The sequence below is a fragment of the Lampris incognitus genome, chromosome 5 (genome assembly GCF_029633865.1).
Source record: "Lampris incognitus isolate fLamInc1 chromosome 5, fLamInc1.hap2, whole genome shotgun sequence".
NCBI classification, from domain to species: Eukaryota; Metazoa; Chordata; class Actinopteri; order Lampriformes; family Lampridae; genus Lampris; species Lampris incognitus.
Window position 1 is genome coordinate 16145398 of NC_079215.1, and position 27920 is coordinate 16173317.

A 27920-nucleotide genomic window follows, 5' to 3' on the forward strand; every position below is an offset into this window, starting at 1 on the left:
TGTGTACTACTCCCTTCAGAGGACAGCACAAACAGGCTCTAACCAGAGTAGAAAAAGAAGTGGGAGGCCGCGTTGCACAACTGAGCAAGAAGATAAGTACATTAGAGTCTCTAGTTTGAGAAACAGACGCCTCACAGGTCCCCAACTGGCATCTTCATTAAATAGTACCTGTTAGAGCCTGTTTGTGCTGTCCTCTGAAGGGAGTAGTACACACCGGTGTAGGAAATCTTCAATTTCTTAGCAATTTCTCGCATGGAATAGCCTTCATTTCTAAGAACAAGAATAGACTGTCGAGTTTCAGATGAAAGTTCTCTTTTTCTGGCCATTTTGAGCGTTTAATTGACCCCACAAATGTGATGCTCCAGAAACTCAATCTGCTCAAAGAAGTGCCCATCCAACCAATCCAACTTGTGGGAGCTGCTTCTGGAAGCGTGGGGTGCAATTTCTCCGGATTACCTCAACAAATTAACAGCTAGAACGCCAAAGGTCTGCAATGCTGTAATTGCTGCAAATGGAGGATTCTTTGACGAAAGCAAAGTTTGATGTAAAAAAAATCTTATTTCAAATACAAATCATTATTTCTAACCTTGTCAATGTCTTGACTCTATTTTCTATTCATTTCACAACATATGGTGGTGAATAAGTGTGACTTTTCATGGAAAACACGAAATTGTTTGGGTGATCCCAAACTTTTGAACGGTAGTGTACATATAATTATTGTAATGATAAAAATTTCCATATCACTGCAAAATAATTGTGAATTTGGGGGTTTTTTTTTGTTTGTTTTGTTTTTAACAAGTTTGTGATTGAGATATCGGTATTTCGATCCATACTCCGGAACAATGGGTGGCAGTAACGTACTAATAAACTGGCTGTTAACCGCTCGCAAAAGACTACAGTAGACAGTAGAAGAAGAAAAGCTTAGGGCGTCACTTTCAAAACATTTCAACGGCCGCTTGCCTCTGCGACGCGAAGCTCGTACACGATGGATCGGCCATTTAATTAACGCCAGCCCAGCGCTAAAGATATACAGTGTAGGCTATTAGCAGGGAATAGCATTATTAGCATTTGTAATGCAAAGCGGTAGGAAAATAAAGCCTCAGGCTTTTCTGTCAGACCAATATCGTTTTTGTAAAAGCTCAAGCTAAGCTAACGCTAGGCTGATCGTAATTGAAGTTTGTCGTGGTTGTTTAGTCTTTTCTGGTTATCGTGTACCTTTTCCTCCCGAACTTCCATTTCCACCTCATTTCAGGATATAATAATGGAGAACCTGGACTTCTCAGAAGAAGAAATAGAACAACAGCTGGCGGTGCTGGGCTACCGTAACATACCCAAACACAGGCTGCGTGCATTCAAAAGAGGTTGGCTCCTGAAATCAATCAGTCTATTTATCTATCCATTCATCTGTCTTTCTTGCAAACATCTGGAATGGTATCTATCTATCTATGTGTCTGTCCATCTTACACAGAACTGGACTGTTGTTCATCTAGCTACACCGATGAGCCAAAACATTATGTCCACTCATAGGTGAACCGAATAACGTTGATAATCTCCATACAAGGGCACATGTTAAGGTCTGAGTAGATTAGATAGTAAGCGAACAACCAGTTCTCGTAGTCAACGTGTTGGATGCAGGAGGAATGGACAGAAGTAAGTACCTGAGTGACTTTTGACAAGAGCCACATTGTTGTGGCCAGACGACTGGTTCAGAGCATCTCCTAAACGGCAAGGCTTTGTGAGATGCTTCCGGTCAGCAGTGGTGAGTACCTACAGATATTGTTCTGAGGAGGAGCAAACACCAAACCGGGCCATAGGATGTTGGGTGCCCAAGGCTCATGGATGCACGAGGGCAACAAAGGCTACCCTGTCTGGCCCGAACCGACAGAAGGTCTACTGTAGCACAAGTCACTGAAATTTTTAATGATGGTTACGGGAGGAATGTATCACAACACACTGCATCGCACCCTGCTGCGTAGCCGCAGACCAGAGTGCCCTGAAAGAACCCTGTTAACTGTTGAAAGCGCCTACGATGGGCACGTGAGCAGGGAGCTGGATCTTGGATGTGGGAAGACGAGGCAGTGTGATGCTCTGGGCAGTGTTGGGTCCGGCCATTCGTGTTGACGTCAATTTGACACGTGCCACCTACCTAAATATAATTGCAGACCAGGTACACCCCTTCTTGCCAATGTCTTTATGCATGCTCAATAATCCAGGTAAGGAAATCACAGAAAGTCGAATCATTTCATCTGGATACTGTTTATTGAGAGAAACGCGTCAGACCAGCACTCGGCAGTCTACACCCATCTACAGGCCAGTGGCCACGCTTTGAAGGATGAGGGTGTGCACATACCTGATAGGGAGGAACGGTGGAGTCAAAAGAGGCCATAGGGAAGGACCATCCGTGAAGGGGGCGGGGGATGCTACGAGTACATCTGTCGCCATCTTACAATGCCTTGATTGTAAACATTCCCAAATCCTCTGCGAATAGTACACATAGCCATTGAAACTGTAGTTAATGGTCACGCCCATATTTGCATATGAAAGTGGTCGCTGGTTTCAGTCGTTATGCAACTCTATTGTTTATAAGGGTGGGATACCTGCAGTCAGTTTTGACTGAAGATGTCACTTAGATGAATGATGAAACGTATCTGTCACTAAACGTATCCAGATGAACTGATTCAACCTTCTTTGATATTGACAGAAACGTTTCATCACTCATCTAAGTGACCTCTTCAGTCTCAACTGACTGCAGGTGTCCCCACCCTTAGAGTACATCTGTTGCCATCTTACAATGCTGTGATTGCAACTGTTCCCCAGTCCTCTGTGAATAGTACGCATGGCCATTGTAACTCTAGTTAATGGTCACGGCAATTTGCATGTGAAACCGATGGTTTTCAGTCGTTATGCCACTGTATTGTTTAAAAGAATGGGGATAGCTGCAGTCAGTTCAAGTTGAGACTGAAGGGGTAACTTCGATGAGTGATGAAACGTTTCTCTCAATAAATGTGTCCAGATGAACTGATTCAACTTTCTGTGACTTCATGGCAATGGCATTCCCTGATGGCAGTGGCCTCTTTCAGCAGGATAATGTGCTGTGCCACACTGCACACATTGTTCAGTAATGGTTTGATGAACATGATGGTGGTGTTGCCTGGCCTCCAAATTCTCCAGATCTTAATCCGATTGAGCATCTGTGGGACCAACAAGTCCGATCCATGGTGAACCCACCTCGCAACTTACAGGACTTAAAGGATCTGCTGCTAATGTGTTTGTGCCGGATATCACAGGACAACTTCAGGGGTCTTGTGGAGTCTATGCCTCGACGGTCGGCGCTGTTTTAGTGGCACATGTAGGACCAACAGTACACTAGGCATGCAATTATGTTTTGGCTCATCAGTGTGTATCTGTCTGGTTCTCTAGCTTTCAGCTGGACTGTTATTCATTCACCCATCTATCTCTGTTTGTCTAATCACACAACCGGGCTGTTATTCATCTATATCTGTCTTGCTTTCTGTCTGTCTGCCTGAATTGAAAAGGTGCTGCCTTTCCTTAAATACAACACAGTATGCTTCTGTTTTCAGCATTTTATGAAATCCCTGTGGATAAAGAAATGTTTGCGCTGGAAAAGCACCTTTAGTAACAACACTGCTGCTCTCAATATGTTAGATCTTGACGAACTGATTCAACAAGGAAGTTTAAAGAGCCAGGCTTCATTTGTTAAGGAGAACTCCTCCAATTCTCAGACAACCATGTCTAAGACTGGTCCTCCTGCATACACTAAAGAGAAAGGTAAGCGTCTTTGTTGAAACTCTTTATATTAGATCTTGTAATTACAGTAGCTGCAGGTGTCTAGTACTTTAAAATTTGCAAATTTGTTTAAAATGAAAGGGTAAGAAAAGTGTGTTGACAGTCAACTCTGATAAAAGTAAGACTTTCACTACCAGCATAGTTAGCACAGCAAAAATTGCACAAGACAATGTAATGTGGGGCGTCCGGGTGGCGTAGCGGTCTATTCCGTTGCCTACCAACACGGGGATCGCCAGATTGAATCCCCATGTTACCTCCGGCTTGGTCGGGCGTCCCTACAGACACAATTGGCCATGTCTGCGGGTGGGAGGCCAGATGTGGGTATGTGTCCTGGTCGCTGCACTGGCACCTCCTCTGGTCGTTTGGGATGCCAGTTCGGGGGGAGGGGGAACTGGGGGGGAATAGCGTGATCCTCCCATGCGCTACATCCTTCTGGCGAAACTCCTCACTGTCAGGTGGAAAGAAGCGGTTGACGATTCCATATGTATGGGAGGAGACGTGGTAGTCTGCCGCCCTGGATCTGCAGATGGGTTGGAGTAGTGACCGGGACAGCTTGGAAGAATGGGTAATTGGCCAAGTACAATTGGGGAGAAAAGGGGAGGAAAAAAAAAAGACAGTGTCATGTGAATAGTCTAAAAAAAAAAAAAACAAGCTAAATCTTTTAACACCATACTTTTAAATATTTTTTTTTATTTGTTGTTGTAGGAAATATACTGACAAATGTTATTTTCCTCTCTACAGTCAGCCGTTATCATATTACAGACCCTGGCAATGGCTTCTTCCTGCATGCTGGTAATCTACATCAAGAAAGACAGGTACCCAAAAAAAATCTTTGTGAAATTCTGTGACAATAAGAGTGAAAGGATGCCTTCACTAGGGAAGCACCAATACCGATACTAGTCCTGATATACTTGTACTCGTAAAACTACTCTGATACAACCGCACCCGATACCCGACTAGAGAATTCTACCAGAAATTGTGAAAAGTGAGCGGTGCCTTTTTTTTTGCCCTTCATATGAGAGCAGGAGTGAGATTGAGCCAAATGGATGATGTGGAGCGACAGCCGAAAAGCAGATGAACACGTTGATGTGTCATTTGTTCAAACGGAGCAAGAAATGACAAAGTTACAAGTGTGTGTAACTTAGATGAGGGCAGGTAGCCCAGGCACGGGCTTGATATGATTGGTCTGAAATTTACACTGATTAATATCTCAATATTTCTTAGGTTGAACTCTAGTGTTCTTTGTTGATGTGTTTTTAAGCATAGGATTTCAGATAGTTATACTAAAGTGAGGTTTTTAAGTGTGGAACAATGAATGTGGGGTTTCAAATTCACTCCTTCAAAGTCGATAAATAAATTATGTGCTGATAAAACCATTTGATTTCCTATCAGCTTTGATTTGAAGTGTCATTGCTAAGTGTTCAGGGGTGCATGCATTATTTGGCAGAACTGATTGTTGCTGCCAAGTAATACATCCCCTATTATTTCATCTTAGGTCATTATTAGATGTATGAAATTCTCACTGTCAAGCCAAAATGGTCCAAAATATGTACTGATAAAACAATTTGATTCATCGGTATCCAGAAATAAAGTTGCAGTGTGGATGCATTATTCGGCAGAGATGTATTTTATTACCTGCTGAGAATGGAGAATTGGCCGCTAAAATATCATTATTTATGTTTCCCTTAACTTTCCCCTTAAAATACATTCAGCAGCTTTCTTGCCATGAACTTGGAAGAAATTATAGAAATTACATTATGTCTTATTCGGCATCGGGGGTTGCTCGTCTTCTTCAGACCACAAGGCATACAAAGGCCCAGCTAGGACATTTAGTCTCTCCCAACCCGGCTCGGACAGCGACATGATCAAAAGTTATTAAAAGAATTTTGATAATCCAAAAAATGCAAGTTATAAAGGAACACTTCTTCTCGGTTGCAGTCAAAACAGGAAATGTTGCATATTGTTGTCACTGCCCGATCTGAGTCAACCATAGATGTGAGTCACGCATGTGTGAGTGTAAATGGGTTACCCAGCATTATTATATTATGAAAATAAAGACAGGATTAGGTTTAGACCAAAATGGTCACATAGCAAACCTTTTCCTTTTGGAAAGTGCAAGTTCATATTGGTCGCCTTCGTGCGAAGGTCTGCCTAGGAGGCTGTACCTTTGAGGTGGCTTAGAGGTTAGCATTATTGCCTCTCAGCAAAGGGGTCTGGAATTGACCCCCTTCTGTGTGAAATTCACATGTCCTCCCTGTATTTGTGTGGGTTTCCTTAAGTTTCCTATCAAAGTCTAAAGACATTCATGGTTGCTGGATAGGAGACACAATTGCCGATAGATTTGAGTGGGAAAGTCAGTGACTGCGTATCTCTGTGTGGATTAGTGTTGTTATCAATTATTTGGAAGCTTGTTCTGGCTGCTTCAACTTGGGCCACATGATTAAAAAAAATGCCTCATTTTTCCCTGCGCAGGTGTTCAACTCCTGCCAAAACAAAGACTATGGGCCAAGGCAGGATTACGTTGACTCTTATGCACAGCACTCTGTGTCCACAAAGTGTTCCTACAACTCAGTAGCTCCAACCAGGTTAGAGGTGGAACTTGAGCCAGAGCCGGAGCCAGCTGACACCAGGAGCCCACCTTTCAGTGTCAGCCAGTCATCCACCCCTGTTGGAGAAGCCCATGAGAGACACTTTATTAAGAGAAAAGTCCTGAGGTAATGTTTGGTGGCTGTCAACATATTTTATAATATCCAAGTTGAAAGTAAATAAAGGGGTTTGTGAATGAATCTGTACAGAGTTCTAAAGGCAAGAACTAACACCCCTTTATGATTTTGTGTGACGTTTTCTTTGAAGACTTCGGTGGCCAACCTGTTAGTGAAAAGTGTTCAGTACACAAACTCGGCTCATCCTAGGTGAAAGTTTAAGATTTATTTTTGTTCTTTTTGTTTCTTTATTTCGTTTCTGCATTTTATGTTAAGACTTTTTTGAAGTCCGTCCTTGAGATTTCTTTTATTCGCATACCCCTCTCAGGTGAGGAGTTTTTAGATTTTGAGAAATTGGCAGTAACCTTTTGTTAGAACATGAACATCGTCAGTGCATCTGGGTGTGGTATGAAGCCGTTGCCCTGAGAACTTCTTGCAATCCATGCCATATTCTTCCATAACTTTTACTCATAATTATCTCCTCCGGGTGGTAGCCTGGAAGAGATTATGTATGTGTGCTTCAGATCCAGTAGTTTGCGAGATTAGCCGCGGACAGACAATCAACCTAAAATGTTTTCTGCACAGTTATGCCTCTATAATGAAGAACCTCTCGTGGTTGCGGTGACTAAAAACCTTCGAAAAAAAGCTTGCTCTTGCTATCGCCGCTCCCTCTTTCCATTTACTCTCTAGCTCACTCGACCAACACTGCTTTCTGTAGCTGCCCACTGAGTCAACCGTGCACATGTGCAACTCGGATCTACGGTTGAGTCAGATCGGGCAGTGATAGTGTCAATACCAAAACATTATGTATTTGGGTATGAGTCTTGAAAATAAACGAGAAGTTGATTGTATTTCGCAAGCCAGCAAATCATTCATTGCTGATCTCAGCACAGGAGAACTGGAGCAACACTGGTGAACCAAAAATAACACTGAACAACAAATTTTTTCAAATGTTTTGCTTCCTGAACAAAAAATAGAGATTATGCTAGACAATGTCAAGCTGAACACAAAAATAATTTCAGATTTGCTGTATCACGTAGGAATTTGGAGAGACATTACAATAACCTTTATTGAATTTGACATGTTTGATCGTGTAATTATGCTGACACATTGTGTCAGTTCAACTGAGCTAAAAATGTTTTGCAGCTCATTTTCGTTTGTACTCAGTATCTGGTGCCTCTTGTGTCAGTGGCCAACAATAGTCGGCCAGCATTGATGGATTCCAGTTGCCCTGATGCCTCTTTTCCATGGTCGTAATGTCCTGGTGAAACCTTTCACCATGTTTGTCACTGACTGCACCAAGATCAGCAGGGAATAAGTCCATGTGTGAATGCAGAAAATGAGTTTTCAATGACATGTTGCACCTCATGGTTTTGTATGCTTTAAGCATGTTGTCAAGCAGCTTAATGTAGTTTGGTGCTCTGTAGTTGCCAAGAAAATTCTCAACATCCTTAAATGCCTTCCATGCTATTTTCTCTGGCCCCACTAGCAGATCCTACACTGAGGGCATGCCCAGGCATGCTTGGACTGACCAAAACAGCTTGCTATGTGGGCAATATTCTAGTGGACTTAAAATATGACAGGAAATCACAAAAATAGGTTATATCTACAAAACCGTATGTGATAGGAAATTTTTAAGGTGATTTTCGTTATCAGCAGCCCAAAATCCATACAATACACCCAGAAGTGTTCAGGAAGCAAAATCTTCGTTGTCCAGTGCCTTATTCACCTCACCACCACACGGAGGTGCCATAGTCTCTACGGTTAAAACTCGGCTATGAAAATATAATTTCAAGAGTAGGATTAATTAGTCACAGCTGGAAATCATCTCAGTAGCCACATTTCCCATGGCTGAGCCATGCTTTCTTACTGTTGTTTTATTGCTTTAGAATGGATGAAAGTCAATCAGCAGAGCAGCCATTCGCCTTCATTCATTTTATATCATGAAAACTGTGACGGTTAAACATTTGACATCTTTTATTAAGGACTTTTTATGAGGTAGTTTTTTTAGCTTGATTATTAGGTAGATTTTTTTTTTTTTTAGCTTGAGTGCTTTATGTTAACAACTTTTTTTTCTATTTCCCGTTCAATCGATTTGGACGCTGCTTAAGTCTTATTTATAATGGCAAGAAAAACTTTTTTTCTGTCCGTGTGTGCATGTACGGAGAAGGGGAGTTACGTACGCCTGGTGGAGATCTGCACTCTGTTGAGTGCACTCCTCTAGTTGTAGACATAATAGATAAGTTAGTGCTGTGTTATTAACAAAGCAAAACTCGGTGTCTGCATACTTCATAGAAAAGACATGCTATCCACATATTTTCTGTTGAGAAAGATGTACTATTCCCAAATTTTCTATGATTTTTTTTAAATACTCTAAAACAAGATACTATTCCCTTATTCCCCTTTTCCATTGCCCCCTGATGTTCGCTGATGCTGATACATTCTTGGATTCTTAATCACCAACTTGACAAAATATTCTTAGATTCATTGTCTTCTTGCTTTTAGAACATTGTTTTAATTCTGAGAATTTTTGAGTTGAGTTCCTTGACTTGACTGTGCAAACTAGTAGTCGCTGACCAAACCTCACTTGATACTGCGGAGTTTGAAACAATTTGTATTTGCATTTTTAAGAGCAATAACTTAATACCTGATTGACTTGTACTACTATATTGACCAATTTCTAACAAAGGCCAATGTTAATTTCTCATAAACAGACTGCTGTGAAAATGTTTCCAGTGCGTTCATTATGGTCATTATTAGTCACCAAAAGGTGTTAAAAAAAGGAATGATCCTCAACTCTTTAATTTTCTGTCATTGGTTTGAGCCTTCTACTGACCACAAAGATGGTTATTGTTGAATTTTAAGCAGCAATGCCAATTTATGATGTCTGGAATTCTGATTGTACTATAATATATTCATGTATTTTTTGTCTTTCTAAAGGAAACATGAAGGACAGCTATTTGTTTGTGATGAATCACGGCACAGTGAAGATTCAGGTATGGTGGACTTCTCAATGGGTAATTATTCAAAGCTCATTTGAATATTTAAAAGTTGTAAAATGGCGTAATGTATTTATTCCCCAAAAACTCCACAATTTTGAAAAAATATTTATGCTGATGAAATTACTGCTTATATTATCAATGTGACAATCTTTGGGTAAAGAATTTTAACAGATTTAATTGCTTATGTTTTTGAAAGTTTTTACCGAACTTTAGTCAAAATTCTTTTGCAAATTGGATGCATATAGTTTTTTGAATTAAGTGTTTTCTGTTTGACTCTGAGACAAAGACAAAGTTGCACTTTCCCAGGTCAACAACCAGTAGCGCTGTTTCCTGAGAAGTAGAGCACTGAGAATTGACCACTGTGAGGACTCTGGGACACTGATTAATCCTATTAGTGCTTCTCCTAAGCCATCTGCGACAGATCACGTATACGCCACAGCCGGAGTGCACACACTCTCTCTTTCTTACTCTTTACCTTCCTTCCACACTCTTTTCTCTTGCACATCAACATGTACAAAAAGAACAGCAGTCAGTGGGGCGAAGGAGTCGAGGATAGTAACAGTTCTCTCAGCTCCTCTTTTTGGTCTGAAGGAGACAGAGAAGAGGAGGAGGAAGAGGACGTTGTGCAATTATGTTATGAAGAAGCCCCCAAACCGGCTGTGATCACAGAGGAAGCCCTCCAAGAGCCTTCATCGGAGGGTGAGAGTAACTGGAACAAACCAAGTCCAAACAGTGGCAAGACCTCCACAGAAAGTGCGAAGAGTTCCACAGAGAGTGGAGAGGAAAGCTCCAGCTCTTTGACTGGTAGTCCAGCACCCAGTCTGTTAACATCCGGCTATGGTACCTACAGACCAGACTCCGTCGGTCAAGAGGAGCAGGAAGGACGTGACTGTGGAGACGACTGCACCATAGCAGACTTTGACCAAGAAAGCCAGGAGGACTTTACGGAGTTGAAGGACGGCGAGGTGGATGAAAATTTTCTCTCTAACTATGCTGAAGATGATGCTGAAACCTCAGACATCCCGAAGTATCAAGAGATTTATCCATTGACTGAGTTGGAGGGCAGAGAGTGCAGGTCTGATGCGGCCCATTGTAGAGATCACCGTTTATATGCCGCATTGGGCAGCAAAGATATCACATACACAAATCAAGAGGAAGATGATCTCCATGTTAGTAAGGTAGAAGAAAATTGCCCAACAGATGGGAAGCATTTGGTGGATGGGGGAGAGCTTGCTCAGGGTGAAGATCTTGAAAGGCTGGCAGCAGTGGTACACCACACTGAAGAGGAAAAATACACAAACAAAGGAGAGGAAGATGAACTGGAGCGGGAGGACTCTTTGAGCAACAAGGATATCAAGTTCATTGACTCTAAAGTACATTTCGACAATTTGAAACGGAATGACAAAATCTCTGAAGACTGGCAGGGGAACCAGAGAAACAGGCAGGGTAAATAAACAGTTTGCTGTGAATGTTTTACCGTCGCTATATTAGTGTAGCGAAATTTAGAGAGACACCACAACCAATGCTGGTGCTGGGTTATCCAGGCTAGCACCAGGTGACACCTGTTTAAGGTTAGAGAAATGTTCTTGTGACCAGAAGGCCACTGGTTTAAATCCCTGGACAGGCTGAGAAAAGGTAGCATTCTTCCTTCTCCCTACAATTGCCATCCAGATGTCCTTGAACAAGGCAGTTCACCCTTAACAATCCTAGATGAGCTTCTCATTTGGCAACAGTAAAAGATTTGTTTTACTGGACAGTTCCCTGTGAGTATGTTTGAGTGTGGATGTAAAGCAGGATATTGCTTGAAACGAGCATGCATACTCTGTCCACCCCCCCTGGATGAATTGCTTTTTGTTTTATATTTTTAGACAATTTTTGCCTTTGCTATAGGTCAGTGAGGATAGCGGGGAAATAGAAGGTGGAAAAAGAGGGGGCTAAAAGATGCAGTAAAGGGGACATCCGGGTGGTGTGGCAGTCTATTCCATTGCCTACCAACACGGGGATCGCTGGTTCGAATCCCCGTGTTACCTCCGGCTTGGTTGGGCGCCCCTACAAACACAATTGGCCATGTCTGCAGGTGGGAAGCCGGATTTGGGTGTGTCCTGGTCGCTGCACCAGCGCCTCCTCTGGTTGGTTGGGGTGCCTGTTCAGGGGGGAGGGCGAACTGGGGGGAATAGCATGATCCTCCCATGCGCTACGTCCCCTTGGCGAAACTCCTCACTGTCAGGTGAAAAGAAGCGGCTGGTGACTCCACATCTATCGGAGGAGGCATGTGGTAGTCTGCAGCCCTCCCCGGATCGGCAGAGGGGGTGGAGCTGCGACTGGGATGGCTTGAAAGAGTGGGGTAATTGGCCAGGTACAATTGGGGAGACAAATGGGGAAAAAGCCAAAAAAAGAAAAGCAATGAGCTTTATGTCACAGTAGTTAAAAGGTAAACAAAAAAAGATTTACTCATATAGAGGATAAAAGAGACTGTGTGTGTGTGTGTGTGTGTGTGTGTGTGTGAATGCAACCTGGTTGGGGTAAAGGCCAAGTGGCATGTATGGATGTGTGTTTGTGAGTGTGTTGGTGGACAATATCAGCCTAACACAATTGTTCTGCCATCTGTTTTGGTCGTGAACAATGATTATTAACTAACTATAACCAACACAGAAGACCTGATGTGATGATTCCTCATATCGGACACCTGTGTGGATGTTAAAACAAGATTTGAATGTGGGTTTGTAATTCGTGCTCCCCGGAGGACTTCTGTTTGTTGATTTGTCTTTGAATCAGGACTCACAATACCGGAACAAACTGTGGCTCACCGTCAAAGTGTTTGTTCCTAAATTTTTTTATTAAATGTGTAAAATCGAAAGGGTGATTTTTATTATTCTTGTAAGTTAGGCAAGATCCGTGAGCTGCAGTTGAGCAGCGACCGGGATGGCTCGGAGGAGTGGGGTAATTGGCCAGATACAATTGGGGAGAAAAGCGGGGGGACCCCAAAAAGACCATGCAGTAAAGGTTCTGAACCTATGTCAAACCCAGGATTCTGCAGTCATGCCTGTTTGGGGTGTTTGTGCTCACCAAGTATTTTTCTTGGTGGACTTTTCTGGCCCTGAGGCCACCACAGCCCTGACAATGGCAAGCATTGGAAAAATGAATAAACACCTAGGAGGATGTTAGATCTTGTCCAGTATACATGAGTAGAGACAAGAGTGCTGGTAGCCTTATTACTGTAAAAGAGGATTGTGATCAAAATATCAGTTTTGAATATCCTTGCTGGTTGCAACATTTTTGTTGGAAAAGGTAAATGCACAACTCTGTCTTTCCTCAACTGCTTGCATGTATTGCCCTTCAGCAAGGCACTAAACACTCTGGAAATACCAAGTTTGTAATGTTAGATGAGTAAAATTTCATCAGACAATTGTCTGAAACTATGAATTCATTACTTGTAAAATAGACATTTTGATATTCTTGTTTACTTTGTTGGATATTCATAGTTTTTAGAATAATTTCCTTCCTTTATGTTGAACTCCTAGGATGGGTAAAGATCCATATTTTGGCATTTGACAAACAGATGTGAAGTGAATGTGGAGGTTATATCTTTAAAACAGCTGAAAATCATCTAATGACCCCCCTGTGGTTATGCTAACGGGGACTTTGTTCTGTCTTTGGCAGATGCAGAAAGTGGACTGGAGGACAGACTTGCAAGGCTACATGTGTCCAGGTTGGTTCAGCCAGATGTTGAGACAGAGAATGAGGACCTAACCAGCCAGGAGGAGCTTAGCACAGATACTGATGGACTTTCTCTAAACGCCTTTGAATCTTACATCAGGGGCATTGTGAGTATTGTAGTCTTTAAAAACACAGCTGCGGTTTCAGCTTTTTTTTCTTCTTCCCACAAGAGGCACTGCAGTTTAAGTTTAGCACTTTGATTTGTCAAAAGATGCATTTCAAGGCGTCCAAGTAGCATAGCGGTCTATTCCATTGCCTACTAACATGGGGATCGCCGGTTCGAATCCCCGTGTTACCTCCAGCTTGGTCAGACATCCCTTCAGACACAATTGGCCGTGTCTGTGGGTGGGAAGCTGGATGTGGGTATGTGTCCTGTTCGTTGCACTAGTGCCTCCTCTGGTTGGTCGGGGAAACAGCATGGTCCTCTCACGCGTTAAGTCCCCCTGGCGAAACTCCTCACTGTCAGGTGAAAAGAAGCGGCTGGTGACTCCACATGTATCAGAGGAGGCATGTGGTAGTCTGCAGCCCTCCCCAGATCAGCAGAGGGGGTGGAGCAGTGACCGGGATGGCTCGGAAGAGTGGAGTAATTGGCTGGATATAACGGAAAAAAAAGGTGCATTTCACCACCAGTAAAGAACATTTCTCGGTCATTTGCCCATTAATTGAATATCATAAAAGTTACAGGTTTTCCTTTACTGTGTTCATAGGCACTTCTGTCACATTGCTATTATTTCTCTGTTGCTTGTACCACGGCTCAATAGATACGACTTATCATCAAAGCCTCTTAGTTATTACTTCCATGACATGCGAGTTCTGAAATTCTGCAAGTATGTGTATGTTTTACCCTTAAGGAAAACACTCTAACATGCCTGAAAGAAGAAAAATACTTTCTGGATAGAAATTATTTTGAAATTTGAAATTATTTTGACATAACCTCTAAACTTGACAGCTCCCTGAATACACTGTAAAGATCATGAATATGTCATTGTGGGCAGATGGTGATTTGCAGTTTGCAGTTATTTTTACAAATCATCATCCTCTTGTTTCTCACAGACTGAAATGCAACATTGGAACGAGCTCCGGCCTAGACCAAAGTCATGTAAGTAACTAGTCTTAACATGCTTTAATAGTTTTCTCAGTTTCACAAACCACTTGATGTTTTGTTCATCAAATGAACGATTTTTTTTTTCAGTCATCCGCCCACAACTGCACCGACACATGAGAAACCTGAAGAAGAATGACCCAGTGAAATTGTAAGTAACAAGCTCTGAGAAGATCCAGTTTAGTAAAACCACATAGGCACGGGGTGTCCGGGTAGCGTAGCAGTCTAGTCCATTGACTACCAACACAGGGATTGCCAGTTCGAATCCCAGTGTTACGTCCGGCTTGGTCAGGCGTCCCTACAGACACAATTGATCACATCTGCGGGTGGGAAGCCAGATGTGTGTATGTGTCCTGGTCGCTGCACTAGCACCTCCTCTAGTCGGCCAGGGAGCCTGTTCAGGGGGGAGGGGGAGTTGGGGGAAATAGCCTGATCCTCCCATGCACTACGTCTCCCTGGTGTAACTCCTCACTGTCAGGTGAAAAGAAGCAGCCGGCAACTCCACGTGTTTCAGAGGAGACGTGGTAGTCTGCAGCCCTCCCCAGATCGGCAGGGGGGTGGAGCAGCGACCAGGACAGCTCGGAAGAGTGGGGTAATTGGCCGAATACAACTGGGAAGAAAAAGGGGGAAAAATCCCGAAAAACAAAACACATTGGCACTGTTCATTTTTAGTTAAAAAGGCCTCCTTCTTAGTCAGAGCAATTTGTAAAAAGGTGGGGCCCGTCCATAAAGCAATGGAGGTGGTAATGATGGTTGAAAGCCTAATCATAGTACAAGTCACCTGACATATAAAGTATGAATGTAACATAATCTGTTACTTTCATGATAGCCAAACAATATGGCTGTGCCAGAACCAAGATGGCCTCCATAGTAAAAACACTGGCCAGGAATGATGATGAGTGCATTACAGAAGCAATGACGCACTCTCCCTTCAGCCTTGCTATAGATGGGAGCACAGATATGGAGGACATAAAAATGTACCCCATTGTGGTTAGGATTTTTGATGCCAGTCTTGGGAGGGTAGTTGTGATGTTCTCAAGATTTATGAATCAAGAGAGTCTACTGGAAGAGCAATATTTGAATTGCTTGATGGCGAACTGAAGAAGAGAGGCATACCATGGTCAAATTTTGTCAGCTTTGCTGACAATGCTGCAGTTATGCAAGGTTTGTGGAAAGGCGTAGCAGCTTTTTTGAAAGCACAAAATCCACACATCTACCTAGTTGGTTGTCCCTGCCAGCTGATACACTTAGCTGCAGAGAGGACATCAGGCAGCTTAGTGTGAACATTGAGGACTTCCTTATCACCATTTATTACTATCTGGGCAAAAGCAGCAACAGAACGTCAAGTCTACCTGACATACAGATTATGTGTGATGCAGAGGTGAGGAAGATCCTCAAACTGGCCTCCACAAGAAGGCTGTTTTTGGGGCAGTGTGTGAACTGTCAACTGCAATAGTGGGATCCTCTTAGTGTTTTCTTTGAAAATGAGGTGGATGCAGGAATAAAAAAAGAAGACAGAACCCTCAGGTTCCTCCCAGTTGCCAAAGCCTCCATCTGGTCCTACTCAGAAGTCTAAAGCCACACCCTCCACCAACATGCCAGCTACAGTGCAGCCCTAGTTCCCTTCCTCTAGTCCATCAAAGCTGCCCACACCTCTATCTGGTCCTACCCAGAAACATAAAGCCATACCACTTGCCAGTACGCCAGAAGTTAAAGCTCCTGCACACCTTGCTGCAGTTTGACTTAACCAGATTCCTCTTCAAGCAAAATGAAATAGGAGAGAGCACTGCAAAAGAAAAAGGAAAAAACCCAAAAGACCCAAGAAAGAAGAGAAAAAGGATCTGACAAAACCCGAGAAGGTACTTCAGTTCCTCCCCCACCCCATGTCAAAGGTGTATTCATTCTTTCTGAAGAGAGACATACTTATTTTTGACATCAGCAACCAAATACTTCAAGAAGAAAAGCCATGCATACATATCCTGCTTCCAACTTTGGAGTTGCAACTGTAAAAAGGTATTGCTTTCTTTCTCTAAGCCTGAGCATGTGATCACTATGATGAATGAAATTGGTAGAGGTATCAAGCCAACAAGCACAAGGGAAAATCGGCTACCTGATGAGGAACACTCAATTGGCCAGGACACCCAAACCGTTATCCAAAGCCAGGGTAACCTAGGGCTGAAACCATTCTTCAGAGATGTGAGGAACTTCTTTTCATCTGCAGCTGACTACATGGTTTCCAAATTTCCATTTGAGGATAAGCTGCTTATGCACATTGTTGTGACAGACATAGCTAAGAGGCAGTCTGTGAAATTCTGTTCTCTCCAGTTCTTTATCAGCTGCTTTCCTCGTATTCTGCCTGAAGAGGTCACTGTGGCTCAAATGGAAGATGAGTTCTGGATGTATCAAATCACCAGCTTTGAGGACAGCATCCTCAGCAAGCTCACTAATGAGGCCTGGTGAGACATTGGCCTGTTGAAGAGGGGAGGCAAGGAGCTCTTCTCCAACCTTTCAGCAGTCATGCTTTGGGATATTGGTTGTCTTCCATAGCAATGCTGATTGTGAGTGGGTTTTCAGTCTCGTTACCAAAAACAAGACCCAATACAGAGCCAGCCTGAGCACTGACATGATAAACGCCTTGGTGACAAGAAAGGTGATCATGGCTGCAAAGGGGACTGTCTGTCACATGGAAGGCTTCAGTGATGCTCTGCTCAGAAAGGCCGAGTCAGCAAGCTATGAGGCAATGTGGTCAAAGCAGTCAAGTAAAAATGCTTCCTGCAAGTCAAAACCCAGGGTTTCAGCCTGCTCTGAACTAACTACATAAAAAAGTTAACTTACTTGGTTATTCATTTATATAACACTTTTACATGTTCAAAAAATGTCTCAGCTCTGTATGTTCTGTTGAACAGCTTTCACTGGTTCAGTCAAATACACGTGCTTAAAGAAGACATAACATGCACCTTTGTGATTTTCTGTTATTCACATACAGTTATTATGTTGGATGTGTGTGTTAAAACATGGACAAAGTGCCGAAACTTGAGGTGATCGTATGTAAAAATGCTCCCTGCAAGTCAAAACCCAAGAGTTCAGCCAGCTCTTAACTGTGGTCAGATTGTTTACACATGCCCACAAACGGCCATCTATTCCAAAATGTAAATATCAAATACCATTGATTGTTTTCTTTATAGCCGATTTATCTGTTGAATAACTTGATATGGCAGAGAGTGGGGAAACGACCGTGTGCAAACCGAAGTGGTGCAAAAGCACGTGAACTAAGCGTTACACTATTGTGGTACTCAAAATATTTTCCCAAGGTTGGCAGGTCTGCAGATTGGACACAATTCTACATCCTGGGGGTGCCTGTTTTCTGATTCTTTTTCATGTTTGAAGCGTTTGGCACGCTGCTTTTACAGTCCAGGTGCCTCACAATTATCCGCTCAGGGTGCTTTCCTGTTTTTGAGGAAGCGCCTGTTGAAAATGGTCTGATTTTGTTGCACTTCAAGCAGAAAAGCACCCTACATCACTCCAATTCTATTCTCTGCTTTCCAATTGGATGGAAACAGAGGCTGGCACTGGTGCCAATGGGAACCAGTGTTGACAACCATATGTTGTCAACAACAGAATGGACCCAGATTGATTTTTATTTTTTTGACTCCTGCCTTTCTTTATTCACTCTCCAAAAGAGCAAGAGCAAGGGCTTCAAGTTTACTAGTGAATACAGTCTAATTGAGCTCTTAAACTGTAAAGTTACGCTATGTCCATTAACAAGCGTCTCATTCTCATCTATGGTTATCATTTAATCATTGTTTCTTACACACCTCTGAAATGTAAGCGGATCATGCAAGCATGTGTCACCTGTTGTTCAGGAAATTACTCTACACTGTAGGATTTATGACTTTTGTCTCTGTCACCATTGCAGTTAACAACTCGGCTGTCTTGAATCTCAACTACATAGCTCCCATAGATCTCCACCGCAGCAATGACTGTCCACTATTTGGACAGCCTCACCCCTTCTGAATTAACGCTCACTGAGAGGGAGACCACATGCAATATCTGACACAGATCAGTTTCTTCAGCAACTGACTCTTTGCAAAATAATGGTAGACACCAGTCCATGCCTTGCAATTGTCCCTACTTTCTCTGAAATCCTTCCTCTAACACCTCCTCCAATGACCCATTTAGAGTAATGGAGAACGGCTTTGATACAACACGTGACAGCTAATGCTCAATGAGTAAAGTACACAGCTAAAAGAAAGGGAAATGGATTAAATTTTGTGAAAGACAACACCATGAAGTTTATAAAGAAACCGTCAACAGACATAATTAAAGCTGCTTGAAATCAAGTTTGGTACAGCCACTTACCATTTTGATGGCACTTCAGTCTGAACTAACATAACAGCAGAGGAGTTCATTTTAAATTTAAGATCTCAGAGTGATTCTCACTGCTTCTTTCTCTCTAAAGGTATTTCCAGTATAAACAGGATTGGAACATGTTCAAGGTTCCAGGAGAAAACGACAAGAGAACCCTGCGCCGGGAAATCAGGGTACGAAAAAAATTATTCAGTTGGTTTAAAACATAAGCAATGGGTTTTTCAGTTTGAGACTTATTGATAGGTACACAGCCAGTTTCCTCTGCCCAGCAAACGGTATAAAGTTTAACTCAATTTCTTAAACAATGGCTTCACTGTTTGCAGACACTCAGTTTTAGACATCTGGAGCCCCATGTATCAGTCGTTACTATGGGCAAATGTGTGTACACACCCATGGGATTTTTTAGTCCTTAAGATTGTCTGGCAGTCAGAGCAAAGCATGATGGTTCTTTCTAATTCCTCCTCCTCTCCTAACATCTATTGTCTACCTCTTGCAATGAGCAATCACCCAGGTCTGCAAAGACATCAGTGTTCCCCAATCAGTGTCTAAATTCAGGGGTTACCCAGGGTCTACACTGGTCTCTGACACAAAATGCAGGGCTAAAAAAATTTGCCCATAGTAACGATACGTGAGGCCCCTGGTACTCTGTGAGACTGGTAATAAATCCCTGCCAAATTTGATTTTATTCATCAAACTGTATTTATGTGGGGGGGTTTATCTGTCAAAATGCATGTGAGTAAATTAAAAGTGACAATTCCAGCATTACCTGATGCATACGATGAGTGTGTGAGTGCATGTGTTATTTAACTATGCTACTTTACAATAAAAGCTGGTCTTGGTTCTCAAGGACCTGACACCTATTCTATTATTGCTCTTACTCAGTCAGCAACTTTATAACCTAAACAGAATAACACGTTTGCAATTGTTAAATAGCATTGGCTTCTATGATAGTGTGTCATAATGCTTCTTGAATCAAGTGAGCTGTTATGCTTTTGTTAATAATTTCAATACATCTTTTGCAGCAACAACTTGCATATCAGCCTCCAGCAGTAAGTAAACAACCCTTATCCAACACATACAAAACACACAAAGGGGGGACATTTCTCACAGGCCTTAGTTAGCTCAGGCATGGTTATATCAAATCTGTAGAAAAAGATTTCAGTGCAAGATGATTCCAGAATGCATTTCAGAGTCCTTCTTTTATGTGCTGTTGACCCAACTCAGTGAAACGTTGGTGAAGGAAGGTGCCTGCAGTCACACATTCAATCATGTGACATTACAGTCAGGTTGATTATTGATGGTGTAGCTTGAGGTCTGTTGTGGTAACGTGTCAGCTTGTACAGTCATTCATATGACATCTAATTTGGGTTTATGTGTGGATGCTCACCATGGATTGTAGCACAAAGATTTGCTGCAACACATTCTGTAGGTAAATTACAGGGGAGTGAAGAATATGGTCACACCGTGTTTACATGTGAACCTGGCCTCTAATCTGAGGTGAAAACAGTTTTCATCTATCACCTCATTGCAATAAAATGTATTAACATTGTACACCTAGGGGCGTCTGGGTACCGTAGTGGTCTATTCCATCGCCTACCAACACGGGGATTGCCAGATCGAATCCCCGTGTCGCCTCCGGCTTGGTCTGGCGTCTCTACAGACACAATTGGCTTCCCACCCCGGATGTGGGTGTTTCCTGGTCGCTGCACTAGTGCCTCCTCTGGTCGGTCCTACGTCCCCTTGGCGAAACTCCTCACTGTCAGGTGAAAAGAAGCGGCTGGCAACGCCACATGTATCAGAGGAGGCATGTGGTAGTTTGCAGTCCTCCCGGACTGACAGAGGGGGTGTTGCAGCATCCGGGACAGTGCCGAAAGAGTAGGATAATTGGCCAGATACAATTGGAGAGGGGGGATAAAAAAAAAAAAAAAAAACTTCGGTTATGGATGTTCAAAATTCGAATTTTGTAAAAAAGAGATACTAACCGATAAGTGCTCTGAATTGCTGGCGCTTCATTTGGGCACCCGTGTTTGTTCAGCCAAGGCTCTGAAATACCTTTGTTATTTTATTTATAAATAATCTATTTGACTTTGAATTTAAGTATTTAGGATAAGAAATTAAATGTCAGTTTGTCTATTGATGGGACAAATTGTCCCTAGATGTAAACTTTACATATGTTTATAACTAATTATTAAGTAGACTTAAAATTACTATTTTTTTATGGAAAACAAGTAAATGTGTATTGTGACCAACATATTCAATAGTAAGAAGTGATAACATGCCACCCAACTCTTAATTTTCAACAGCAGTCCATTTTAAATGACTCAAAGCTTTTTCTTTTGTCCCCCCTCCCTGTTGCAGCCAAAGCCCAGGAGGGTTTATGTGCCCAACTCCTATATTGTGCCAACGGAGAAGAAGCGCTCCGCCCTCCGCTGGGAGATCAGAAACGATTTAGCCAAAGGTCTCCTCCCATCCAGACTGAAATATCACTTTTAAACCTCAGGCCCTGCAGACGTCTTGATTTTTTTTTTTTTTTTTTTTACCACCACTGTGCATTGTTTTCTATCATTGGCATTATTTAATCATCCGCTTTTGTCAAACATAATAAAGACACAATGATACCATTTAGAGCACTGGTTGTTTATACTCCTTGGTGTCATTTCACTCATGGAAAGTCTGAGTATGGTAAACTGTACGGGTACAGAGGTTTGTAGCGGTAATCGTGCCAAAGCAGCTTTTTCTCCAGAAACTTGACCGCTTCGAGTGTGAGAATGACAGCCTCGTGTTTCAGCATGCTGTGGACGTTCAAGCCTGTGAATGAGAAGATCGGGTCAGAGTGCCTGCTGTTGAGCGATTTTATTCAGCTTAAATAAACACGTGGTTTTAAAACACAGACTCATCTGTCAATTAAAAACAAATGGTTAACTGCACTTGAAAAATGTGGATTGAGGCAAGAACCTGTTCTAATAATCGTAACGGATGCTCTTGGGATGTTAGTGATCATTTTAAGCTGCAACCACGACTTCACTGGGTACCAGTTTCAATTTAATTCTGATGCCTCTATGAACCGACATGATCACATGAGATCAGCGGTGGGGAGATGACATTACTATATAATGATGCCAAATGCTTGTCTCCAGGTCGAATTCACCTGCAAAATCTGATGAAACGATTTATGGCATTTGGATGGGATACAAAGCCACAATTACAGATATTACCTCATCGCTGTTTATCCAAAACACCACTACTCCTCCTTCTCCTCTCAATACTTCAATGATCACAACAAATGCCCAAGTAAAGTGAACAAAAGTAAAAGGGCTGGTTATGAGTAGAGTAATTGATACCAGCAAGAGTCGAGGGGGAGGCTACTGCTGTTAGGGAGGCTATAGGAAGTTTGTACCTGGACGCTAACCTCCATAACAAATAAGCACATGCTGCTTCAAGGTAGCAGATACAATATGTTCGCTGTGATCACAGCTCAGATGCACAAGTGCAAACATACCAATGGCTGGGATGATGTTCACCCTCTTCAGGCTCTCTGTAGCCTTGAGAATATTTTCCGGCAGCTCTTCACCTCTGAACATAAAGGGAAAAGCAGGTATTGAGCCAAGCAGAGCACAGATGTTACAGGGTTGCTTTTTTAAAAGTCAAATTCCTAACCTACTTTACCCCATTCCGTTTTTGGGCACAAAAGCCATTTAAAAAAAATTTTTTAAATCATTTTCCATACTTTGTTACCCTGCACAGCACCAGTGTTGTTGATACTCACACATCTACAATTAAGACAGACTCTCCCCAGTGTCTTTGTCTGATGACGTCCAGCAGGTACTGGGAGTCGGGCGTAGGAATGTGCAGGGAGTCCACAATGTGGAGGTAATCCTGAAAAACAGAGGACCCTTTGTTCACAAAGACGTCAAGGGGGGCAGCACATTTAAATGTGGAATAAAGGTGAAATCATAATTTCTACATTTAGGAAAGGTGCATTTATTTAATTATTTAATTATCTATTCTATGAGGAAAATCCCATTCTTTGAGTGAGGCAAATTCTACACGTTCATCGGCAATGTATGTTCTTGAGTCTCAAATTGACATTTATTCAAATAGATGAAACATAGATTTTCACTCATTTGTAATGCAATGTCATGTTGAATTTAACTAATTTAAAAGGCTTGTTTTCATGAATGAAAAGGTTTTATTTACCTGAGCCAGCTTAGAGCTGAGCGCTACTTTGAGTCCTAGCACACGCACTTTCATGGGCAACATATAATAGTAACTAGTAGGTCCTCTGGGTCCATGAGACACCCCACCTGAAATCAAAAGATACAGAGATTTTCACTTCAATTTGACGTCAAATTCTGGAGTTGGGCTGTTTTTCTGTCACACAATGGTGCTAAACTAACTGTCAGATCAAGAAAGAGTGAACAGCACGATCTGTTGGGCTCCGTCTGCCTATTGATACTTATTGCTTAGCAGGGATTACACATTGTCCAGTAATGCATATGGTTGAATTGGCCATATTAATCTGCAGCAATCTAAATCTATATAATACTGAGACTACTAGGGTGGCAGTAATTTATTGTATATTCATATTGAATATAAAAGGTAATATAAGAAGTTTAGAAGTGCAAAAGAAAATGGAGACGACTTCTCCATTATACAGTATTCAAATCTGAACATTGCTTTTCATTTCTTAATTCCATACTTCACTTTGTGTAGTTTTATCACTTTTTTTCACGTGGAATATATTTTGTGATGTTATCCCTAGGTATGAATGTGTGTGTGTATGTCGGCCCTGTGTGATGGTCTGATGGCCTGTCCAGGGTGTCTCCCCCGCCTGCCACCCAATGACTGCTGGGATAGGCTACAGCATCCTCGCAACCCTGAGAGCAGGGTAAGCGGTTCGGGTAATGGATGGATGGATGTGCAAGGCAATGAAACATGAAACTGTCATGTGTCCTATTTTATATAATGAGGCTGAAAATTAACAAACACAAATTTCAAACTCTAAAGTGGGTACTCATGTCAGACAGCACCACAGTTTTCGCCGATTATTTTTCCTCACACTTTCAAGACCTGGAGAGGCCGGGAAATGATCAAATTCATTTCCAGGCTTAACAGGTCATCCCAGACCTTCATAGGTATGCTGAATTGTATTTGTATTTCTTTAAATAAGGATATTTGACTCTTCTGCCTGTGGTACACAAGAGGTTTCTCCTTTTAAGAAAGGCATATTTAAAAATCCTCAATATTGTCAGAATAAAAAAAAAACAGGACGTAGAAAGACTCACTGTATCAAAGCGAATTTGCTTTGACAGAGTATGTCGCCAACAAACACTCACCTCCTCTCCAGATCGGCGATCTGATGCTTCCATGGCGAGCTCTTCCACTTCCCTTCTGTGCCCATGGTTTCCGGCCTCCACCCCTCACCTCTGCCCTGGTCTTTGTGTTGGCATAGCTCTGAAGGATGAAAAAGTCCTTTAGTTCAAGCTGGTGTTGGTATTTAGTGGAAGAGAGACGCTGTCATTTCATTTGGTAGGCGGAACCTTCAACTTGTTCATGGTGTACGATAAGATCTGGTGTGAGATCCAAACTGTTAACCACAAACATTTATCCCTTTATTTATCCAGGTATGTGGGCATCACTCAATAAACGAAACAGATTGTACCCACCCATGGGACACTTAAAAACGCAACAGCATATAGGAAAAGCATTGTAAAAGCAAGAGAGATTCTCTGAGAATATCCGTGAACCCACTTACAATCCTCTTGTAAGACCTCTGCCATATTTCAACTTGATGGAGAATGTCAAGCCTGAGAGTGGAAGAAAAGAAAAAAATATTTGTTATATTGCCTTAAACATACTCGGCATCATTAACAGTCAACTAGCTAGACAGAGAATTTATAATTTTTTTTAAAGATACGCAGAAGTGCGTTCTACTTTTGACTTTTTCTTAGAAATCTCTTGTCAGCACAGTGAAGTAGAGAGAAGTGCTGTGCTTTCTGCAGTCACAGCAAATGGAGTCTACTTAAGGCCACAAGAGAATAATTCCATTAACAATAAACATTAATAGACAATGGAAATAGGCTTCATTATGTAATATATGGTTGTTTTTCACTATTGTGTTTTCTTAAGAGGTGCTGGCGCACATACGTAAATGGACAAATACATACTACATACAACAGGATGTATCATCACTAGCATAACAAGGTGTAGTATAGTAACAGTAAAACATTTAAAAAAAACCACACAAATCCAAAATAAAGAAATATATGCAACTTTGGAGGGCTGACTGGCTCTCATAGTGACAGGGATACTAATAACATGCATTTAGCCTTACCTAGCTGGCGCCGCATATACATTAGGGTGTAGCTCAGCCAAACCTAAGGGTTCACTTTTCTGTATGTCCATGGTCTCCACCCATGTCCGTATCGGGCTTACATGAGAAGAGGGTGCCTCATCACATTTTCTCAGGATAGGAAGGGAAGAATCTGGTGGAGGTGGACGTCTCGCTAGAAGGTAAAAAACAAGATGGACTCAGAGCTTAATAGATTCAGACTCAGAAAACATTATTAATCCTGGCGGAGATCGTTTCTGTCAGAGTTGCTCAAATGATCAGGAGTACACAAGTTAATGGAGAAAAGATAATCAATAAACCCAGGCAGCAAAAATAAGACTAAAAAACTGCAGATCAAAACACAAAAGAAACAGGTACATAGCAATTATAGCTATTATAGTGTGGAAAACAATAGTGGAAAATTTAGTTGAGTAGTGCTGACAGTGAACATTGCTACATGGTGATAAAAGCAGTAAAAACCACGTAAATTGACAAAGCTGCACATGGGGTATCGATATAGCTATTGCACACTGAAATATTGCATTCCTTATATCTTCTACTACTACTTTCGGCTGCTCCCGTTAAGGGTCGCCACAGCGGATCATCCATTTCCATTTCTTCCTGTCCTCTGCATCTTCCTCTGTCACACCAGCCGCCTGCATGTCTTCTCTGACCACATCCATAAACCTCATCTTTGGCCTTCCTCTTTTCCTCTTCTCTGTCAGCTCCATATTCAGCATCCTTCTCCTAATATACCCAGCATCTCTCCTTCACACCATCTCAATCTTGTCTCTCTTGCTTTGTCTCCAAACCGTCCAACCTGAGCGGTCCCTCTAATATAATCATTCCTTATCTTGTCCTTCTTCATCACTTCCAATGCAAATCTTAGGATCTTCAGCTCTGCCACCTCCAGCTCCGCCTCCTATCTTTTTGTCAGCGCCACTGTCTCCAAACCATATAACAGAGCTGGTCTCACAAACATCTTGTAAACCTTCCCTGTAACTCTTGCTGGTACCCTTCTGTCGCAAATCACTCCTGACACTCTTCTCCGCCCACTCCACCCTGCCTGCACTCTCTTCTTCACCTCTCTACTGCACTCTCCGTTACTTTGGACAGTTGACCCCAAGTATTTAAACTCATATGCCTTCGTCACCTCCACTCCTTGCATCCTCACCATTCCACTGTCCTCCCTCTCATTCACGTATAGGTATTCCGCCTTGCTCCTACTGACTTTCATTCCTCTTCTCTCCAGTGCATACCTCCACCTCTCCAGGCTCTCCTCAACCTGCACCCTACTCTCGCTACAGATCACAATGTCATCTGTAAACATCATAATCCATGGAGATTCCTGCCTGATCCCGTCCGCCAACCTGTCCATCACCATTGCAAACAAGAAAGGTGATGGACAGGTTGATGGACGAGATCAGGCAGGAGTCTCCGTGGACTATGATGTTTGCATCATTGCATTCCTTATATAAATAGCATATAAATACATCAAAACATTTTAACAAATATAAAAAATAAGTAAAAATAAAAAATAAGTCTACGATGGACGAGTATAAGTAGTACTGGGAGATATGGAAAATATTACCATGATATCATAGGAAATTTTACATGACACCTATCTATCTATCCATCTATGTCACAACATCTACTTGTACATACAAAAATACTATACGCTAAAGGATCCAACTTTGAACTGTTAGGTATTTAAAGTAAACTAGATTTTAAAATCAAATAATACTCCCTTTGAATATTTCACACTTCATTTGTCAGAAATTTCAGGTAACAGATTTGACATTAAGAAAAAATATTTTATATCACGATATGACTATATCTGCATTTCTCCCCAATACAATACCAGTGAAAGACGATAAATAGATCATATACCGAATACAACTGAACTTGGTGTCAAAACAGCTTTACCCAACGGTTGCAATAAGTTGCAGGGTTTTTGCCCCCCCCCCACGTGCTCTTGATTGATGTAAATATTCATTAAGGAGTTTGAATCACGATGCATACAAATGATCTGGGGAGAACAGGACTTTGCATACTGTGTGACAGAACTGAGCTCAACGTGGAACAAGTCTCCATGTATCATAAGCATTGATTAGACAGCTAGTATATCGTGTTTGCTAGCTCTGATAGAACGCATACAGACATTGTATTAGCTAATTAAGTGTAACAGTATTTGTTCTATCAGAGCCAAGTGCATGTTAGACATCAAGAATAATGTCATCATCGCCATACATTTCCTTATTTCCGTCATTTTTACATTAATTATCCTCTGCGCTCTTAAATTTATTTTCATTTTTGATTCTCTATCGTTGATTGTAACGTCAAACTTAGTGTCGTCGTATATTTGCTTCTTTCACATATAAAGCTCTTTGAGCTGCATTTCATGTAGGAAAGGTGCTAAATAAATCAAGTTTGCTATTATTATAGTTCATAAAACGGGGATTAGAGGAGAAAACAACATAACGTCCGTAAATTGGATGTATTAAATCTCGGGAAGACATGAAACTTACTTGATCTTGCGGGATCCACCAGATTAGAAGGGAGGAGTAAATTGGATGGCAACGCGCCCTCACCATAGAAAGATGAGGCAAACTGAGAAAAATAATTGATTTCATTAACAAATAAACAGTTACACATATTTAGCGTGCTATTTGCTCCAAAATAGTACTCACTCTTCTGGCGACATCTCGGCCACACGTTATTAAAGATACGCGGAACATTTTAATGAAGTAACGTGACACAGATAAGCGCAATGTCTATGAACATTTGTACAGTAACATTATATGTCGTATAAAAAGTTAATTCAATCGTATAAATCCGTCTTTAACAGCTCGGTCCGTGAAAGGTCATGTGGACCTGCTGCGTATGTTGGC

The 27920-nt window shown here is 41.9% G+C and overlaps 2 protein-coding genes across 4 annotated transcripts; one reads left to right on the forward strand and one right to left on the reverse strand.

Moving 5' to 3' along the window:
* The first annotated feature begins 952 nt into the window (after positions 1-952).
* On the forward strand, positions 953-21317 carry hyls1 (HYLS1 centriolar and ciliogenesis associated). Of its 3 annotated transcripts, none has more exons than XM_056280120.1 (12): positions 953-1034; positions 1253-1361; positions 3667-3789; positions 4549-4622; positions 6280-6521; positions 9450-9526; positions 13172-13335; positions 14282-14327; positions 14421-14481; positions 18790-18871; positions 19721-19747; positions 21057-21317. In XM_056280120.1, the coding sequence occupies exons 2-12, from the start codon at positions 1262-1264 to the stop codon at positions 21189-21191; spliced, it is 1131 nt and encodes a 376-aa protein (XP_056136095.1). In that variant the 5' UTR covers positions 953-1034; positions 1253-1261; the 3' UTR covers positions 21192-21317. The 3 variants fall into 3 exon arrangements, with proteins under 3 accessions (XP_056136095.1, XP_056136096.1, XP_056136097.1); XM_056280121.1 differs by having other exon boundaries at positions 9450-9505; XM_056280122.1 differs by lacking the exons at positions 953-1034; positions 1253-1361; positions 3667-3789 and adding an exon at positions 4199-4372.
* mrpl4 (mitochondrial ribosomal protein L4) lies at positions 21271-27920 on the reverse strand. The gene is made up of 9 exons (XM_056280123.1): positions 27720-27920; positions 27558-27639; positions 25033-25204; positions 24454-24505; positions 24035-24152; positions 22896-23002; positions 22465-22574; positions 22198-22271; positions 21271-21506 (listed from the first exon to the last, which is right to left on the reverse strand). Exons 1-9 carry the CDS (start codon positions 27765-27767, stop codon positions 21361-21363), a joined length of 909 nt encoding a protein of 302 aa, XP_056136098.1. The 5' UTR covers positions 27768-27920; the 3' UTR covers positions 21271-21360.

Excerpts from the sequence above, each read along its gene's own strand:
- hyls1 (XM_056280120.1), top strand. The coding sequence starts at position 1,262 with ATGGAGAACCTGGACTTCTCAGAAGAAGAAATAGAACAACAGCTGGCG. Across the intron at positions 6,522-9,449 it reads ATTAAGAGAAAAGTCCTGAG|GAAACATGAAGGACAGCTAT; the intron begins GTAATGTTTGGT and ends GTCTTTCTAAAG. Across the intron at positions 13,336-14,281 it reads AATCTTACATCAGGGGCATT|ACTGAAATGCAACATTGGAA; the intron begins GTGAGTATTGTA and ends TGTTTCTCACAG.
- mrpl4 (XM_056280123.1), bottom strand. The coding sequence starts at position 27,767 with ATGTTCCGCGTATCTTTAATAACGTGTGGCCGAGATGTCGCCAGAAGA. Across the intron at positions 24,153-24,453 it reads AGAGGTCTTACAAGAGGATT|AGCTATGCCAACACAAAGAC; the intron begins GTAAGTGGGTTC and ends TTCATCCTTCAG. Across the intron at positions 22,272-22,464 it reads TCTGTCTTAATTGTAGATGT|AGGTGAAGAGCTGCCGGAAA; the intron begins GTGAGTATCAAC and ends CTTTATGTTCAG.